At 42.3% G+C, this 18,820-nt stretch overlaps 1 protein-coding gene across 2 annotated transcripts in view; it reads left to right on the top strand.

Annotated features, from left to right (window-relative positions):
- The first annotated feature begins 1,850 nt into the window (after positions 1-1,850).
- Positions 1,851-18,820, top strand: part of TXK (TXK tyrosine kinase) — a 58,890-nt gene continuing 41,920 nt past the window's right edge. Inside the window, exons 1-4 of one of the 2 annotated variants that reach the window (XM_087434271.1) lie at positions 1,851-2,146; positions 16,427-16,536; position 17,388; positions 18,075-18,129. In XM_087434271.1, coding sequence (XP_087290397.1) covers positions 2,059-2,146; positions 16,427-16,536; position 17,388; positions 18,075-18,129 — 254 coding nt within the window. In that variant the 5' untranslated portion in view covers positions 1,851-2,058. The remainder of the gene's footprint in view (positions 2,147-16,426; positions 16,537-17,387; positions 17,389-18,074; positions 18,130-18,820) is intronic. The other variant, XM_014787135.2, reaches the window with a different exon arrangement.

Below are 18,820 nucleotides of genomic sequence, written 5' to 3'. Positions count from 1 at the left end.
TAATTGAAACTTTTAATTCTGTAATATATGAGCTAACCTTCTTCGGACTAGAGACTGAGCCTTATAGCTGCCAATTCCTTTTCCCCTGGGGATCAAATATTCCTTACTTAAGAGAGAAAAGTCTAGACCCTTCTATCACTAATGCCTCCTCCTTACTTAGGTAGACTTGTTTGGGGGTGCCTGTCCAGCTTAAGCCCCCAACAGGGCCCATGTTTGGGCTAAGTGATCCTGCCCATGGTGTCCACAGCTAATTGGATTTAGGTGGAAAATTGAAGAAGGGGCAATCAATCCGTTTCGACGTCTTAAGAATCTGCCCCAGGACATAGATGCCGTAAGTGGAGGTGCTGGGCTCTGGAGCAGAAGCATCAGGTGACGTTCACTACAAAGGCTGCCTGCACTGCAGGCAAGCCCCAGAGCAAGCTCCAGTTCTGGCAGAGAGACCAGGGAAAATAGAGAGCATGGTGTATTGAGCTGTCTCCCAGATCGTTTGCAGGAGACCTGGTTGGACTTGGGTTCCTGGATCAGCGAGATTATCTGTTGCAGCCTCACAGTAGACCCCATGATCGAGTTCCTTTGAGTAAGTTTCTGACCCTTACAATCTCTGACTAAGACAACAGCTGGGTTAGAGCCTTCATTTTTCCTCATGAGCCCAGGGAAAAGAAACAGTCTCTGTCATCGATAATAGAGGCTGTGTATTGCCCCACACATTGTTCTTGATATTGTGGGGGTTGAAAGCGGAGGAAGACGTGGGGCCTTTCTTCAGGAGTTCTGTCTGCTCTGGGGACTGCTATGGTGTCACCTGTGCGGGGGAGCATTGTGTGAACACACAACTATTACTGGCTGCTCTGATCAACGCCTGCTATATGACGCTAGAGAACCATCTCTTTCCCTTCTGGTCCATCCATCCACCAAAGGCTGCTTCTATCCTCCCTTATACTGGAAAAAATAAAATATTTATCCTAAGTCTAGTCATAGTCTGTTTGCCACCTTCCTCCTCGTCGTCTTGTTTAACTGTATCCCATCACAAAAACATACACACCTTTTAGCTGAATTGTAGCTCATTCAAGGCGTTGGTCATACTCGAGCTATACCTTACTTCTCTCCTTCCTTCCTCCCTCACCTTGACTCCTCCTGCCTCCCCGTCCCACCCGATACTTCCCTTTTCACCTTGCTGAGCTGTGTTCTAACTGCCAGATGGCGATGAAGAGAGTGAGGAGAAAGTGTAATCCTCTCACTAACAGTTAGGTAGACTGTCGATGTGGAAAACAAGACAGATAATACTTGGCAACATTTGGAAACATTTTCTTCAAAAATCTTTGAATATTTTACTGAAACTTAAAAAAAAGTTTTTATATAAAAGCATAGCTAAGGCAAAAGGTGAAGTAAAAAGAGAAGAGTCCACCCAGAATGCTTCAAGAGATCATAATCTATAAGGCAGGAAATAGGAAGGGCAATGCAAGTGTGCTGTCTTCATTAGAGTTGTTCTCTTTAGTTTTAGCTAATTTTTGGTTATATTTTCCCATGGGATAAAGTGAAACTCCTAAGTGCATTTTTTATTGTTGATGATGATGTTTTTATATTTCTCGGCCATGCCTCAGTCACGTTTTAGGTGTATTATTGGATTGGCTTTCCCTCCCCGCCAAAAAATAAATCCCTAGTGTCAGTACTGAGTGGGAGGACAGAACATTCTAGACTTGGTTCTCCAAAACCTAGAATCGAATTCTGTTTCTACCACTAACTGCATCTCTTATCCTATCTGTACCTCCATTTCCGTCTCTGTCCAGACAGAGTAGTTTGAATTCATGACTTTTAAGGTCCCTTTTACCAAAATCTGGTGATTTCTTGAAAATGTTGTTTGCTGGAGTCACCCACACAGTTGGGAATGAGGAACTAATAGCAACCACCCTCAGAGATCTGGATGCAGATTATCGAGCTTTCTTATATAGGGCATTGGGTTGTCATTCGCACACCTCTCTGAGGTTTTCAGAACAGGAAAATAGGTGGGGTTAACTTTGCTTGTGAGAAACGTTTTGGGTGAGCTATGATTTCAGTTGAAAGATGTGTTTTTGTGACTGGAGCTCCGCTGAAGAATTGAAGACTGTTTTGTATACTCTCTGCAGAGGTGTAGCCATGATTCTTTCCACCTGTGAGTAAGATGGCTTTGTCATTTCTCTTCAGGGCTTGTTCGGGACATGTTACTTAGTCTTGAACACCATAGGAAGTTTTCTTTATGGCATAGGGCTTGTGAAATTTTGAGGATAATTTCCCCAGATGTTGTGACAGGGTTTTGTTTGTTATTTAGATAACCATTGTGGTGATGTAATTTTAGTAAATGTTCAGCATTGAGAATGCAAACGAAAACAAAACAGAAATAGTGTCCTCAAATCTATATGTGTGAGTAGAAATGCAGTTTGAAAAGTGTTGTTTTTAGAATGATATTTAGTGTAAAGAACTCAGGGCTGGAGGCTAGGAGACCAGGTTCTAGTCCAGATTTGCTGCAGCCTTAGTGGGTCACCTCTGGCAACTTCTTTATATCAGGGCCCCCTCTGTAAAATGGGACTCTCTTTTTGCCCCCCTTCCAACAAGATATCATAAAGAAACAATAGATAAAAATGACAGGTCCTTCATGAACTTAATTTTAGAGTTGCTTTGGAAGACTATTCAGTCCCATGTGCAATTTTTGGAAATACTTATTAATTTAGCTCTATGACTCAAAGGACCTTACCATGCAAGTGATTAAAAAAATGAGAAAAACACTATCTGATTTTAATTCTAGATGATTATAGAACCAAGCTGTAGCAAACTCAGTCATATCAGATTAAAGCAATCAAAAGCCGGCTCACAAAGCTTTTGCATTTCTGACTTTTAAGTGGCAATAGGAAAAACTGATTGCAGTTTTTAAATGTCATCTGTTTAAGCCGAATCACATTTTAGAACCTAATCCTTGTTGGTAGAATTTGTAAAAAAGAAACCAGGCTATTCCAGTTGTACTGACCTGAATATAACTTACGGTCTTGATCCACTCATAGACAAAAACAGGCCAAGTTAACAGAAATACGGGCCAAGCAGAGCCAAGCAGAAAGAGCAGAGCAGCAGCAACCTGTGTCCCCACCTCCCGCAATGGGAGGACAAAGATGAGCAGTGACTTAATAAGAAGCTTTTTATTAAAAGCTGTGTGAGCATCTGTTCTTCATTTCTCCTGAGGTCAGAACGAGAGAAAAGGCTATGAATTATAACAGAAAAGACTCAGTTATATATAAAATAAATAATGGTGAGAGTTGAGACAAGGATTAGGTTGCCCAAGGGATTAAATAAGAGACTACCTATTGGTGGAAATATTTTGAGAATCATTCTGTCTGGCCTGGAAGGGCATTGCTTTGTGAGTGTTTACTGTTGACAGGAGAAAGCCAAGAGAGGTTTCAAGGTGTATTACTGCTAATCAAAAAATGTTTATATGTATTTGCCAGGCCAGAGTCCTTTGCCAAATATATTTGTTGTTTTAAGAGCTGTCATAGAAGTCTGGCCTCCTAGGCTGCTGTAGGGCAGGAGGAGATCATTGTGGAGGGTGAGATATTGATCATACTGAATGGTGGGGAGAGCCTGAGTGAGGAATCAGGGCGTGGCTCCAGTGAGGTTCGGTTTGTGAAACGGAACTGGTATTGCCAGCATTTCTACCAACTAACAGTTCCCCTGAGAACAGACCCAACCCAAGAGAGGTACTTAGAGGACAGGGCCCAGGAAGAAGAGCTGGGGGCTCGAAAACCTCCCCCCTTACCTCCCCTCCACCTCATTTTCACTTAATTTCTCTGCCTTTTTTTTCTTCCCAATTTATAAAGTAGAAGGAAAAAAATAATTTTTATGAGTGGTTCTTAAGTCTTGGTGTGCCTGAAGCATGCCTGGGACACTGTGAAAATGCAGGTTTCTGGACTCATCTCCAGAATTTGATCTGAGAGTGAGGTAAGGACCCCTTGATCACACTGCCTTTCTAGGGCCTCTGTTTTCAAAGCCCTCTCTTACTCCTTATTGGATTCGATTCCCACACGAACCCTACTACGTTGTGTCTTCCATTATTACTCTGAATGTGAAGATAAGGAGGGTAGCTGCACAGGCAGTCTCTGAGATGGCCCCCAATGATGTCCGCCCCCTGGTATTCACACCCTTTTGCAATCCCTCTCCTTGAGTAGGAATTGGACCCAGTAACTCACTTCTCATGAATAGACTATGGTAAGGGTGATGAAGTGTTACCTCTGAGATTAGGTTGTACAAAGACTGTGGCTTCTGTCTTAGTGCTGTTGGGCTCTGTGTCTCTTGGATAACCAGCTGCCATGCCGTGAGCATTCTCAGGCAGCCTATGGAGAATCCCCGTCACAAGGAACCCAGGCACCAAGGCCAGCCGACAGCCGTGTGAGAGAACTTTCAAGTGGATTTTCCAGCTCAGTCCAACTCAGCTTGACTAAAAGTTCATAAGCTTCATGAACTTCTCAACCTCGAGCCAGAGGCACCCAGCTAAGCTGTGCCTGGACTACTGACCCACAGCAACTGTGAGATAATAAATGTTTTAAGCCTCTAAGTTTGGAGATAATTTGTTCCAATAATGGATAACTAATTCAGTGGCAAAAGCAGGGAGAGCCATGGACCAGAAACGAACTTGGCCACACTCACCACCATTTTGCCTCAGGCTGGAGTTGGTTCCCTTTCTCAAAAATAGCCTTAGTGTTAATATGGACACTAGGATGTGTCTTTTCTTTTGTTTCTAAATTATTACGCTTTTATACCCCTGCAACTGCCCAAAGTCTGTAGCAATAATGATAACCATTTGGAACTACTTCTGTGATGCATCCAGGCCTTCTCATGTACCAACCTGCAGATCCCCCTGTTGCTCCTCGGTGGAGCCCACCTGGCCGGCGTCGTCTGTCCACTTCCTGCCCACTGAGAGTCAGGGAGCACAGCTCCTGACACAGTGCCAGCTGTACCAGTGCCTGTGGCTGAGCACTTTGTCACATCACTAGCTGGCCAGATGTCTTGGGTGTAATATCTGTGAGTTCGTCATGAACTTTGAGCTCACAGAGAACAGTCTTCTAGGAAATACTGCTCTGAGACCTGGGGGCGGAGAGGAATTGTGTGCAAGATGACTGACTGCAAAGTCCATCTCACATCAGCTCGTTACTGGGAAGAAATCAAAATTCATGCAGAGAGCAAAGAAGGACATCATTGGGTGCCATCTTAAAGACTGCCCATGGAATGTTTGGTGCCTGGGGGTTTGCCCTGGCCAAAGCTGTGAATAGGAGAGCAATCTTCAGGGACACTCTGCCTTTCAGCACCCATTACTCCCTGAAACACTGTCTCCCCTGGTGCCCAGTGCTCCATCCAGGCTTCTAGAGTCTCCTGGCTCCTTCCCCCCACACAGCACCCCTTTAGGCCCCAGCCAAGCCAAGCGGCATTCTTATCTTCCCACCCAATTTATCAGTTTACTGTCCCATGAGCTAGGTACCTGTTTTCTGTTAGTAACCAATGAATCTCCTTAATGTAGTTATTCCTCTTACTTTAAGGTTTCACAGACAAGGATAATGTCAAAAAATCAGTTTGGGATCTAACATAGGGTTGTTATATTGTCAATACATTCAAAAAGACATAACATCTCTGGTGACTTGCATTTCTTAGAAGAATGGGCATTTTAATATCAAAAGGAACCACAGCAGTGTTCTTTTAGCATTCCTGTTAAAAAGGAGTGTCCTTTTAATATCAAAAGGAGGCACACACACTAAACAAGGATAATTTAACACTCAAATATATAAACAGCAGAAATTCAGAATAAAAGATAGGTTTCTAAATTGAAAAAACATTTCTATGAAAAACTCAGTGTCTTGCTCTCTCTCTCTCTTTCTGTTTCTTTTCCCTTATTGGTATGGGTTCTTGGTTTGGCATCTGGAAAGCCTTTTCTGATGCCTGATCAGAGCTACAAATCCATGCTAAAGAAAAGCTAGCTGTCACTCCCCCTAGATAACATGGATTAAGTCAATTAAAATGTGTCTGGCTTCAAAAGGCCCTTAAGAGGGCCGGCCCCCCGGGGCTTAGCGGTTAAGTGCGGGCGCTCCGCTACTGGCGGCCCGGGGTTCGGATCCCGGCGGCGCACCCACCGGAGAAGCACCACCTCTCCGGCCATGCTGAGGCCGCGTCCCACATACAGCAACTAGAAGGATATGCAATGCAACTATGGCATACAACTATCTACCGGGGCTTAGGGGGAAAAAAAGGAGAAGGATTGGCAATAGATGTTAGCTCAGAGCCCGTCTTCCTCAGCAAAAAGAGGAGGATTAGCATGGATGTTAGCTTAGGGCTGATCTTCCTCACACACACAAAAAAAGCCCTTAAGAAATAGATCTAATGGTGGGATTTATGACAGTAATGAGGAAGTTTGGCTTTTCTGTAAATTTCTGGAAAAAAATAAGGCGTATCTTGTAGTGAACTTAGAGGCTCAGCTCTAATCACCCAGAGCCATTTTTCCAAAGTCCCGGGTTTTCAAGGGTTTCCCACTTTCCCTGCCCTTCAGCTGCAACTGCAGCCGGCACCAGAATTCCTCGTCTTAACACTGCAACCTGGAACGTGTGGGTCGGCGACTGACCCGGTCTTTGGTTCAAGGCAGCTCTTGAAAGAGAGCCAGTTATTCGTGTTTTCAAATCAAAATCACCAGCCATCTGCCAGTTATTATGACCAAATTCAGTAGGAATGAATTTCACTTGAAGCACTGATTCAAAACGAAACTCTGACATCGGAAATGCCAGGGGATGAACGCGGGGTTACGCTGATATAAACCTCAAAACATTAGAAACGGAAGGAACGCCATCAGCTCGGCTTCCCAGACAGCAGCGCCAACAGCTTTTCATCTGACGTTTATTTGCGCTGAAAGCTGGCCTTGGAAGCTGTTCTGAGAAGTGGTGCTTCTCACGTTCTCTCCCTTCCAGTGCCCCCTGGTGGAAACCCGTTCCCAAACACAGCCCGGTTGTAGCCACCCACACACGTCCGGAGGTGGAAGGAAAGCTAAGAGCAGCCTCGCACGGAGGAGAGGAGGGGGAGCAAGCCTTCCCCCAAAAGGAATATGAATACCAAATAAAATGAGAGATTCGACTGCCTCACCCGTGAGAGACCTGCCGCTTCCTAAAGGTCACAGAGATTACGTCGGGATGCGATGCCCTTTTCCTGATTTGCTGGTACATGATATATAATTAGAGATATTTGCTGGGGAATAAGAAGCAGATGGAAAGAACAGCGCAGATGTAAACCTGGGAAAGGAAGCTCTGGCACCTTCCTGCGATAATCCTTAACTCTGAATATATGCCTCTAGCAGGCAAATAGTCATTGCCCATCTCTGGGGCATTTTAGTCTTTCTGGTAAAGGCCCTTGATATGCGTGCATTTCTGCCTAAATTGGGAATTTTCCAAAGGTGCAGAACAGCTTTCTCTCTGCAGATTAATCAGCAAAACAATTCAAAGAATGTTTTCTGTAATCACAGTATGCAAGTGGAAGTGACTCTCCCTTTATTCATTCACCTGGAAGATCTGCGATGCTGTAAATTGAAAATGACCATGAATCTAATAATCATTGATATCTGCTTTGGAATGAATCCATACTTCAGTCTATAAATAAGGATGCCTAGTATTTTGGAAAGTTGTGCCAAACAAGGGAACACCAGGGAGCTGTTCAGCTTTCACAATTTATTTTTCATTCACTCAACGATTATTTATTAGGCAGCAACTGTGCTGGGCAGAAGGGATGGAACCGTAAACAAGGCAGAAGTTGGCCTTCCTGCCCATAGCTGCTCTTGATCTCGAGGGGAGAGAGAACAAAAACTTACTGTAATTAAAGCAGTGGTGGTGTAGGTCTGTATACCTTTATTTGAAGGCAGTTGTCTTTGCTATTGAATCAGGAAAAGTAAGTATTTTTGAAAAGGTTTCCTCCTAAATTCCAGGCTGTGGAAGAGAGCAAAGGTAATCAAGGAAATGTTGTTGGGTTCATAATCCACTCTGCTAGTGTGTAGTCATGTATTGTGAGTTCCATGAACAGGGGAAGACTGTTTCCTAGTCCCCAGATATCATTGTTGCCTGCTTGACTGATATCAGCAATTTCTCTTAGAAAGTTCTACGTATTTAAATTTAAGGTACTATGATGGTTAATTTTACGGTTCAACTTGGCTGGGCTATGATGCCCAGATATTTGGTTAAACATTATCTGGATGATTCTGTGAAGGTGTTTTTGGCATAAGATTAGCATTTAAATTGGTGGACTTTGAGTAAAACACATTAGTTTCCATAGTGTGGGTGGGCCTTATCTGATCAGTTGAAGGCCTTCATAGAACAAAGACTGACCTCCCCTGAGCAAGAAGGAATTCTGCCAGTAGACTGCCTTTGGACTCCAACTCCAGCTCTTGCCTGAGTCTCCAGCCTGCCAGCCCCGCCCCCCCCCGCCCCAGCAAATCTTCGACTCGCCAGTCCCCACAATCGTGTGAGCCAGTTCCTTAAAAATAAATTTCTCTGTTCACCCTAATACAAGTGTCATGCTTACAAACACGAAAATGCCTTTAAGAGAAGCACTGCAATACACGTTTACTATTATATCTGTTTACTGTATCATTTACACCTTACCAGGCATAAGTTTCAGAGCCTCTTCCAAGAGCTGCTTTGATAGTGGAGAAAGAGCCCATTAGAGTCCTGCACAGAGGGAATATTTGCCTTGAGTCAGGGTAGAGAATGGGCTCAGAGCAGAGGAGTTGAGGGCTGAAGGTCAGCTTTGGCTTACTTGGCCTTCCCCTGTTTTGTTCCTGGAGGGAGAACCACATCTGCTTTTATCTGTTTACCTTAAATATATCCTGTGAGTACCCAAGAAATACTTGCTACATGACTTCTAGGGAACTGGGTGAGGGAAAAGTTTGGAAATTAAATGAATAACTGCTATGTTCTAGGCACTTTGCTTCTGCTATCTTATTTAATTTTCTCATCCAAAAGAATGATCTTGTTATTATGCTCATGGACTCTGAGCCAAACTCTCTGGGCTTGAATTCTGGTTCAGTGACTTTTTAGTTCTGTGCCTTTGGACAAATGACTGAACCTCTCTGTTGTTCAGTTTCTTTATCTGTAAAATGGAGATAGTAACAGGGCCCATTTCAATGTGTAGAGAGTAAGTTAGTAGAGTAAGATCACAGTGTAGTGTCTGAGTATGGTGAGGGCTGTGTTGGTAGGAGTGGAGAGCTACTTCTCCTGGAAGATAGGTTTTATTTCGTAAATTTTCCAGGTGAGGCTCCTGAGTAATTGCCCAGAATCACATTGTTGCTACAAGAAAACAGAGACATGATTTGACTTCTGGTTGGTGTGACCCTAAAACCTGCCCAACCCCGTATGCTGTCCTCATACAGAAAAAAACATGTGAACACCAGAGAGGTTCTAACCACTTCATTTATCATCTTGTGGTTGGATGCTTGATTTTGGACAAGGATTTTTTCTTTTAATATATCTGGAACAAAAGGTTAGACTCATGACCCACTACCAGTGCTAGCTAAAGGTCCGGAAGCTCAGTTGTCTTCAACTCTGCTGTTCCACTTAGTCAAAAGGTCGTGGTCAACTTAGCTTTCTCTGCAGCCAGCATTGAGCTGTGAGATATTGTGGTAGAAGGAGTTACTGAAAAGTAGAGCCCAGATGTCACGTGATGGTGTGATACTGGTGAGGCCTTAACAGCGACTTATTGAGTTCTTTCTGTGTGCCAGGCACCGATGCTGGACACTATGGACAAGACAAAAAGTATGAGACGCAGTCCCTAAAACTGAAGAGTTTACAATCTAGCTCACTGGTTCTCAACTAGGGGGTGATTTTACCCCCAGTGAACTTTTGACAATGCCTGAAAACAGTTTGGTGTCACAACTGGGAGGGGAAGGTGAGCGTTAGAAGGCTGAGAGGGGTGTTGCTGCTGGCATCTAGCGCACAGAGGCCAGGGATGCTTCTAAACATCCTACAATACACCGGACAGCCCCCCCACAACAAAGAATTATTCAATCTAAAATGTCACTAGTGATGTGACTGAGAAACCCTGTGACAGCTGAAGCCTACACAAAGAAATGTAAATGACCATCTAAAGTGGTACCTAATCAAGAGCCACAGGGCAGGGCAGATCACACATGCTTTGGGAGCCCAAAAGAAGGTCAGATGGGAGTGGAGTGCAACGGAAGCCCTTTTCAGGCCAGAGACAGAAATGTGTGAGGTGTCTGAGAGTAGACCAAGCGGAAGAAGCTGGTGCGAAATGAACTGGTGAACACTAAGAGTTGGAGGGGGGTTGGCCAGATTGTGGAAGGCCTTGAGATTAAGGGAAGACATAATCTTGATGTCATATGTGCTTGAGTCTTGTTAGATGCTGCAGATGTAGAGCAGTCGGCTGAGATGGACTTTTAGGGAAATGAGTATGTAGAATGGATTGAAGGAGAGAGAGCTCAGAGGCAGGACTCAGAGGCAGGGCTTTTGGCCAGTTCATTCAGTCACTGAACAAACCCTGGCTGCACAGTGGTTAAGAGCAGAGAGTCTGGAGTCAGGATGCCTGGGTTCCAATCCTGGCTCTCTGTCACTAGCGCTTTGACTCTCGGCAGGGAAGATCCTCTCTATGGCTCAGATTCCTCATCTGTAAAGTGGCACCCACTTCACAGGGTCATTATGAGGATTAAATGAATTAATGCAGAAATACAGGTGTGGGCTGATGACGGCTTGGACTAGGTAGGTAGCAGAGGAGATAAGAAGTAAAAAGCCAAACAATTTGAACAGATTAATGGCAGATTGGATATAAAGGATGGGGCTCGGGAAGAATGCAAGATTTCTATGGTAGACTCATACCGAGACATGGGAAAATTGGAAAGGGGAACTGATACAATAGTTTTCTTATTTGGGCTAGTGAGGAAGATGATAATTCTGGCTGAACAAAAGATAAGACAGTGGCTGAATTAAAGAAATAAAAGCTAGGGGCCAGCCCCATGGCCTGGTGGTTGAGTTCGGTGTGCTCCGCTTTGGCGCCCTGGGTTTGTGGTTTTGGATCCTGGGCGCAGACCTACACCACTCATCAGCCATGCTGTGGCAGTGACCCACATACAAAATAGAGGAAGACTGGCACAGATGTTAGCTCAGGGCGACTCTTCCTCACCAAAAAAACAAAAGAAAAAGAAAGAGAAATAAAATCCTTTTGCATCTATCACTAAAAATCATATACATGTAGAAAGTTATCAGTCCTACATTAGGTACCTAACTATCCAACCACAGGCCTACCTGATTTTCTGGGAGATTTCATTTTTTTCATCTATAAATTTTAGTTTTGAAATATTTCGAGAATACGGAAAACTATAGAGAATAATATAACATGCTAGTGATTATTCAAGGAGTAATGTGACCATTAGACATTTCTTGGCCTTGATGATAATAAATGGTTTTAGTTTATATTAAAATGTGAGGCCATAGATGGTCATTGCTCGTGTTGCTGGACCATCTTGCAAAGGTTTCTAGGCTGAGTACACAGTTTACTCTGCTTTGGTGTGTGGCCAAATTGTTCTCCTTCTTCAGTATCTAATAATAATCTCCCTACTACATAAGCATTCAAGGTCCTATTTTCACTTATTTCAAGGACTTTCATGATCTAATCCTACGTCCCCACTCCTATTGTTCACTGCTTCCTATTGTACCTGCTTATTCTGTCCCCAAACACAGTTTTTATTTCCCATTAGGACTGAATCAAGACAGGTGGGCGCTCTGAAAAGGTTATAATTTGATGCTGCTTCAAATCAATTCATTCATATATTCATTCACTCAACAAACATTTGTTGAATATGTATTATGTGTCAAAAACTGTTCTAGCCTCTTGGGATAGAACTGTGAACAAAATAGAGAAAGATCCCTGTTAACATTCTAGTAGGGGAGACGGACAGTAAAAAAAATGATAAACAAATAAATTGCATCGTACATTAGAAGGTGAGAAATGCCATTAAGAAGAAAAGAAAAGAAAAAGTAGAGCAAAGTAAGGAATCCCAAAGTTAGAGGGTGCAGGTGGCCATGATAATTGATGGGGATGCTCTTCATTGAGACGGTGAGATTTGAGCAGACTTGAAGGAGCGGAGCAAGTTAAGGACGTTGATACCTCAGGGAAGAGTTGTCTAGGCAAAGCAAAAGCAAAGAACCTATGGTGAGAGCAGGCCTGGTGTGCTCCAGGAACAGCAGTGAGGGCAGTGTGGCTGGGGTGAAATGAGCAGAAGTGTTGGAAAGAAGATGAGAGGCAACAGGAGGCCAGATCATGGGGGCTTTGTAGGCTATTGTGAGAAATTTGGCTATAATTCTCAGTTAAATGGGGAACCATTGCAGGATTTTGAGACAAGGACTAACATGATCTGACCTAGATTTTAAATTAATCACTCTGGCCACTATGCTGAGAATAAACCATAGTGGGGTAAGGGTAGAAGCAGGAAGAAGTCAGGAGGCTGTTGGTATAATCCAGATGAGATGATGGTGGCTTAGACCATGGCAAAAACAGAAGGGTGGGGAAAAGCAGTAAGATTCTGTGCACATGCGTGTGTGTGTATTTAAGTTGTGCTGAAATGTACATAACATAAAATTGACCACTTTAACCATTTGTAAATGTACAGTCCAGTGGCATTAAGTACATTCACGTGTTGTACAACCATCATTACAATCCATCTCCAGAACTTTCTCACATCCCAAACTGAAACACTTGGATATATTTCTAAGGCAGAGTCAGCATGCTTTCCTAACAGATTTGACTGGGGTGTGAGAGAGAGGAGTCAAAGATGACTCCCAGATTACTGGCCTGAGCAACTGGAAACATGGAATTGCTATTGACAAGATGGAGAAGGATGGGTAGAGCAAGTCTGGGTAGGAAGGAAGAGAAGGAGTTCAGATTTCTTCATGTTAATTTGAGGTGTCCACTAGACATCTAAGTGGAGAATTCAAGAATGCATTTGAGTATGCAAGTCTGCAATTCATTAGAACTGGCCTAGAGGTGTACATTTGGGTGTCATCAGCAGATAGATATTTTCTAAGACACAGAAATGAATAAGATAATCAAGGGAGCGAATGAGACAGAGAAAAGAAGAGAAGAGATCAAAAGCTTTGGAGCAGTCTTACAGTAGAGCCAGTCAAAAAGGTTAGGGAGGTAGAGAAGAGAGCAGCAAAGGTAACTGAGAAGAAGGAAGACCAAGAGACGTGGTGTCGAATGCTGCTGAGAGGTCAAGTAAGAGGAGGACTTGAAATTGACTGTTGGAGATAGTGGTACCTAAGTCACTGGTGACCCTAACAAGAGCAGTTTTGGGAAAGTGGTGGGGACGAAAGCTTGACTGGAATGGGTTAAGAGAAAATGGGAGGGGAAGAACTGGAGGCAGCAGGTAAAGACTACTCATTTCTAGATTTTACTGTAAATGGGGAGCAAAGCTGATGGAAGAAATAAGATCAAGAGTAGTTTGTTTTGTTTTGTTTTTAATGGGTGAAGTAATAGCACATTTTTGTGCTGATGAAAATGATCCAGTAGAGAGGGAAAAAATGGTGATGTAGGAGAAGGAGGGAGTATTTCAAAAATTTTGAATTTGAAAATCTCTCCATGGGGTTCCGGCACAGCATTTTGCCACAATCTTCACCATATTCTGCCCCGCTTCACTCATTTGTGTAACCTACATTTGACTTTGCATCCCCTGGCCTGGAGAGATACAGATCTATATGTGGCTCTAAAACAACACTGGAATAAACTTGGTAAGAATATAAATTAGACCCACTCCTGCCATAGTAGACATAGCCCTCAATGCTAATGTACCCTCTGTCTGGGGAATGTTTTTGGCAATTTGCTCGTGCAGACCCCACGAAATGAAAATTGACAGTCAGAAGCAGCTGAAATCCAAAAACCTAATATTACACAATGTAGTGCAGATTTTTGGGACTCATGATTTATTTTATGTAAGTCTCCAGAAATCAACCTTGAGATGGTCCTTGGAAAATGTGTGGTTTCTGGGTACAGGCAAAAGAAGAGAGAAAATTATTAAATCAGGGGTGAGTGGTGAACCAGCTGTGGGAGCAAAGATGAGTCCTTGCTGGTGCTAGGACTGGAGCTGTATATCCATGGTAGAAATAAGAAGTTTACCACTGGACCACCAATGTGTCTGTAGCCCAAAGACTGAGCAACGGTAATGTCCAAATCAGAAAAAAGCAAGTAACTAGTGCATGAATCTAGGTTTGGAAGGTCAACTTTTGTGAAAGGAAAGGGAACTTACATATATTGATTACTGTGCTGGATAGCTTTACTCCTATCCATGCTATTCTATTCCAGAAGGATGACCTGTAGGGATTAAATGTGGTAGCCCGTCTCCAAGATGCTTTAGTGAGCCCAGCCTCTTGGTATTCATTCTTATCTACCCTGCACTATGTCCTGGAAAAGTAATCTGTAGGGGTTGGTTCAACATACTTCCAAACCTCTGGCTTTTGGTTGGATTACACCCTGGAAGTTGTGGTGAGGTTGCTTTGAGTGGGCTGTGTCCCTCAACAGGAAATCATATCTCCTATCAAAGTAGTCTCTGCTCCACTCAACTCTCTCCTTTTCCTGGTCCTTGTGGACCTAGGGATGGTGACAGTTCCACAACTGTTGGACTCAGGTACCTGCACATCCTTCGTGGTTCCCTTACCCCATCCACACCTTTGTAATTAGTCCCTTTGTAAATAAAACTTTAAAACATTATTCTAATTTAAGTATGTCATGTTTCCTGTTGGAACCCTGACTGATACAGTAATTGGTATCAGAAGTGGCTCTAGGAAACAGAGTCAAAATTAGATCTGGAATTTATTTGGTCATATATTTAAGAGTTCAGGGATAGCCTCATTGCTGGGAGAAATAACTCAATTATTATTTACTCAAATTATCATTGGTGGGAGTCTGGGATGAAGTGCAAAGGTAGGGCAAGATGCTGGCTGTTTGGAGCTTCTGGAAAATCCCAATATGAGAATCACAGCTTAAACCTCCAGGAGTTTGGAGTATTGCCTTGACTCTATGCTCCACTTGACAAGTAGCTCCTGGCTTGCTATTGGTGAAGACTGAATGCTCACCATGGATCATGAAATATTTATGTGATCCAAACTGCCTATCATGAGCTGAGGTATCTGATGCACTGAACCATAAAATTGGGCATGCATAGCAGGAATCCATCATAATATGGAAGTGATAGATATGAAAGTGGGTCCCAGTAGATCCAGAAGGCTCAAGAAAGTTTCATGAGCAGGTGACTTATATTCACACAGTACCTGTTCTTTCTGCTTCTCCTTTAACTCACACCAGAGGCCTCAAGGGGAAGTTTCTCATCAGCTAATGGAGGAGGAAAAAGCTCAGGCCTGATTTTCAGATAGATCTGAACCCTGAGCCCACACCAATGGGAAATAAACAGCCACTGTGCTACAGTCCCTTTCAGAGGTAGCCAGAAAGATAGTGTTAAAATAAAATCCTTCCAGAACTTCAAGAAGGACACCAGTTATTCACTTCATTAGGGAAAGATAGTCTGAGGCATTGATCTACATTGACTCACGGGTCAATGGAAAAAATGTTGGCCTTCTAGTTGGGAACATTGAAAGAACAAGATTGGGAGATTGATGACAAGGCGATCTGGGGGAGAAAAATGTGGTTGAAACTCTTGCAATGGAGATAGAATGGGAAGATATAACTGAGGTCTACAAGATGATCCATTCTGCAGAGTCGGTTAGACTTTTCTTAGTTTCAGTGGTGTTTGCTCACTGGTTCTCTGAATACTCTTACTGTGTGTCCCATAATTCAGAGGCATCTGGCTTGACAGAACAGATGAATGGCTTGCTTAAGACCCAATTACTATGATATCTGGGAGAAAACATCTTACCAAATTGGAGTGGTGTCCCATAGGATGTAATAAATGTCTTAAACCAGCAGCAAATATGGTGGTGTTTCCCCATAGCCAGGAGGCATGAGTCTGGGGACTAAGGAGTGAAGATTGGAGTGGCCCCTCTCATCGTTTCACCTAATAACCCACTGGAATATTGTTGTTCTCTTTCCTTGTGACCTTGGGTTTGGAGATCCTAGTGCCCAAGGGAAGAATACTTTTCTTAGGGAATATTGCAAGTTGAGATAGCCCTCTATACATTTTGGGATTCCTTGTATCACTGAATTGATAGGCACAGAAGTGAGTAAATGTAGGTGGAGTGATTACCTGGAAGGAATTGGGTTGGTGCTTCAACAATGAGGACGAAGAGGGCTTTGAAACTCAGGGAATTCACTAACTTCATTTCTTAATATTCATAATAATCCTGTTCAATGGAAAACTGTAGCAACCGCATAAAGGCAAGACCAACTAAGGACCCAAAACCTACAGGAAGGAACATTTGGGATATTCCACCAGATAAAGTACCTCCTTCAGCCAAAGTGTTGTCAGAGGCAAGGGCAAACATGGACTGGATGGTGACAGAGAGCATATATGATCATCAATTTAAGACTCAGGACGGCTACAGAGTGGGCATTGTAGCACCTAGGTTTTAGATTACTATTCTTTTCTCCTTGTTTCCTTCTCTACCCTACTTAAAGACTCTTGATTGTGGTTAATGTAGTAGGTTTCAGGGGGAAGTATGACCAAATTGCCATCACCTTGTGATAATATGGTAGCTGATGGAACTCTGTTGCATCCCCTGTTCTGGGGGCATGAAGTGGAAGCTGAGGGGTGGACTATAGGAATGTTTTCTGTTTCCATTCCTCTTCTATGTTCCAAGGACTTTAGAGATGATATCTAATTTAATCTTCTCAAGAACAATATCATAATAATAGGTCTTCTTAATTACTCGCTTACTGTTTATCTGGCGTTGTTCTAAGTGCTTTACATAAATCAACTCAATTAACCCTCACAATAGCCTTACATGCTCAGTATCCTATTATTTCCACTTTACAGATGAAGAAACTGAAGCACAGAATAGTTAAGTAACTTGCCCTAAAGTTACAAAGTTAGAGATTAACCTCTGCCCTATGAGGCTTGTCAAAGGGAGTAGGTAAGATTATCTTGTTTTTATAAATAGGGAAACAACGACTTGGAGAAGTAAGGGGATTTATCCCAGATTTTGTCAACCCCACAGCTAGGATTCAAACTCAGGTCTGTGTAACCTCAAAGCGAATGCTCATCTCTAGTGTACTCTGCTGCCTTAATAATACTTCGTTTTGTCAATACTTCATTTTGTCAATATGAGAAAGAGCTGACTGTGAAATGCAGATTCTATGACATAAAACACCCTTCTGATAAATTCAAAATTTATTTATGGTCTTAAAAAAGGCAAATGATCTAACAAATCAAATAAGATTAAGCTTGATAATAAAAGGGTAAGTATGACCTAGATTTACTAGCTACCTAGTTCTTTCTTTAAATATTCAGCTTATATTTGGACTTAATCCATAGAAAAATTGAGAGCCAAAAAATCATATATACATTTATATATAAAATTAAATAAATATATAAAAATATTTTATAAACAAATATATATTAAATTATGTTGCTATGTAATGTATTATATTAAATATAAAATATGTACTTCTATGATTTTATATAAATATATAAAAATATATATATTAAAAAATATTTTTAAAAGAAATGTGATGGATCTAATTCAAAATCCCTGCTGACAGACTTCCTAAGAGAACATTGTTTTTGGAATCGTATTCTTTTGTACATTTTGTTAGCTGACATCAGCCCCGACCAAGGTAAAGTAGAATACAATGGTCACTTATCATTCACAGACAGAGGAAATGCGTAAACCAGACCTGGGGAGAAGAGCCTGAGAAGGGAAACCACATTGGCCAGGGTGCCAGTAACTTATTTTTGCTTTAGTGACATTTTTCATCTTCCACTAGTGAAAGAGGGCAAGGTCAAGACTTTGCATATCCTTTATGATAATTCATAGCACTCCTGCCCTTGAGGATTTCCTCCTTTGGAATAGCACCACCAGTCTCATCTATCCACTATCATGGTCTCCTGGCTTTCTAACAGTTGAGAATGATCTGCTTTTCAGATAATACCATCCAGTCGATTTTCTGTTGCTGCTGTTGCTGTTCTGTGCAGAAGCGGTAAGTCTATTTCTGAGGGCAACTTCTTGGAAATTGATTCATTCAGTTTCTTTATTGTCTATTGAGTCTCCATGTCTCTTTGTATCTGCTGTTCCCTTTGCCTGGGAAACCCTTCTCCCATGGTCTCCCTATTAAATGCCCATTCATTTAAAGGCCTAGGTCAAATATCAGATCTTCCGTGATTCTTCCTCGGTCCTCTTGGCTTTAATTGCTCCTTCCATTGTGTTCCTACAGCATGTGGCTTGATTCTCTCTTTAATATTTATTTCATGTATGCTGTTTATATGTCTGTATTCCACTGTGTAATTTTTATTCTTTAGGGGCAAGAATCCTGTCTTATTTATTTGAATATCTCCCCAAAACTATGTGTGTCTTACACTTTGATGCCCAGAAAATCATTGTATAAGAATAAAATCCAAGGCACCATGATGATTTAAGAGCTAACATTTAAGGGGAGTGTCTTATATGTCAGACTGTGCTAACAGGTTTGCATTTATTAGCTCAAGTAATACTCAAAGCCACCTCTGGTTTTTTACAATACCCATTTTACAGATGAGGAAATTGAGGCTTAGTGAGGTTACATTGTTTACATAAGGCCACATCATGAAATGGTAGAGCTAGGATTCAAACACATGTTTTTAATCACTACACCATGTCTACTTACAACAATCGATACCATCAAATGAAGTAAT

Source organism: Ceratotherium simum, chromosome 8, assembly GCF_057802395.1.
Source record: "Ceratotherium simum simum isolate JZ-2026a chromosome 8, ASM5780239v1, whole genome shotgun sequence".
NCBI classification, from domain to species: domain Eukaryota; kingdom Metazoa; phylum Chordata; class Mammalia; order Perissodactyla; family Rhinocerotidae; genus Ceratotherium; species Ceratotherium simum.
Note: the sequence above shows the minus strand (reverse complement) of the source record. Positions and strands in the feature narration are given on the sequence as shown.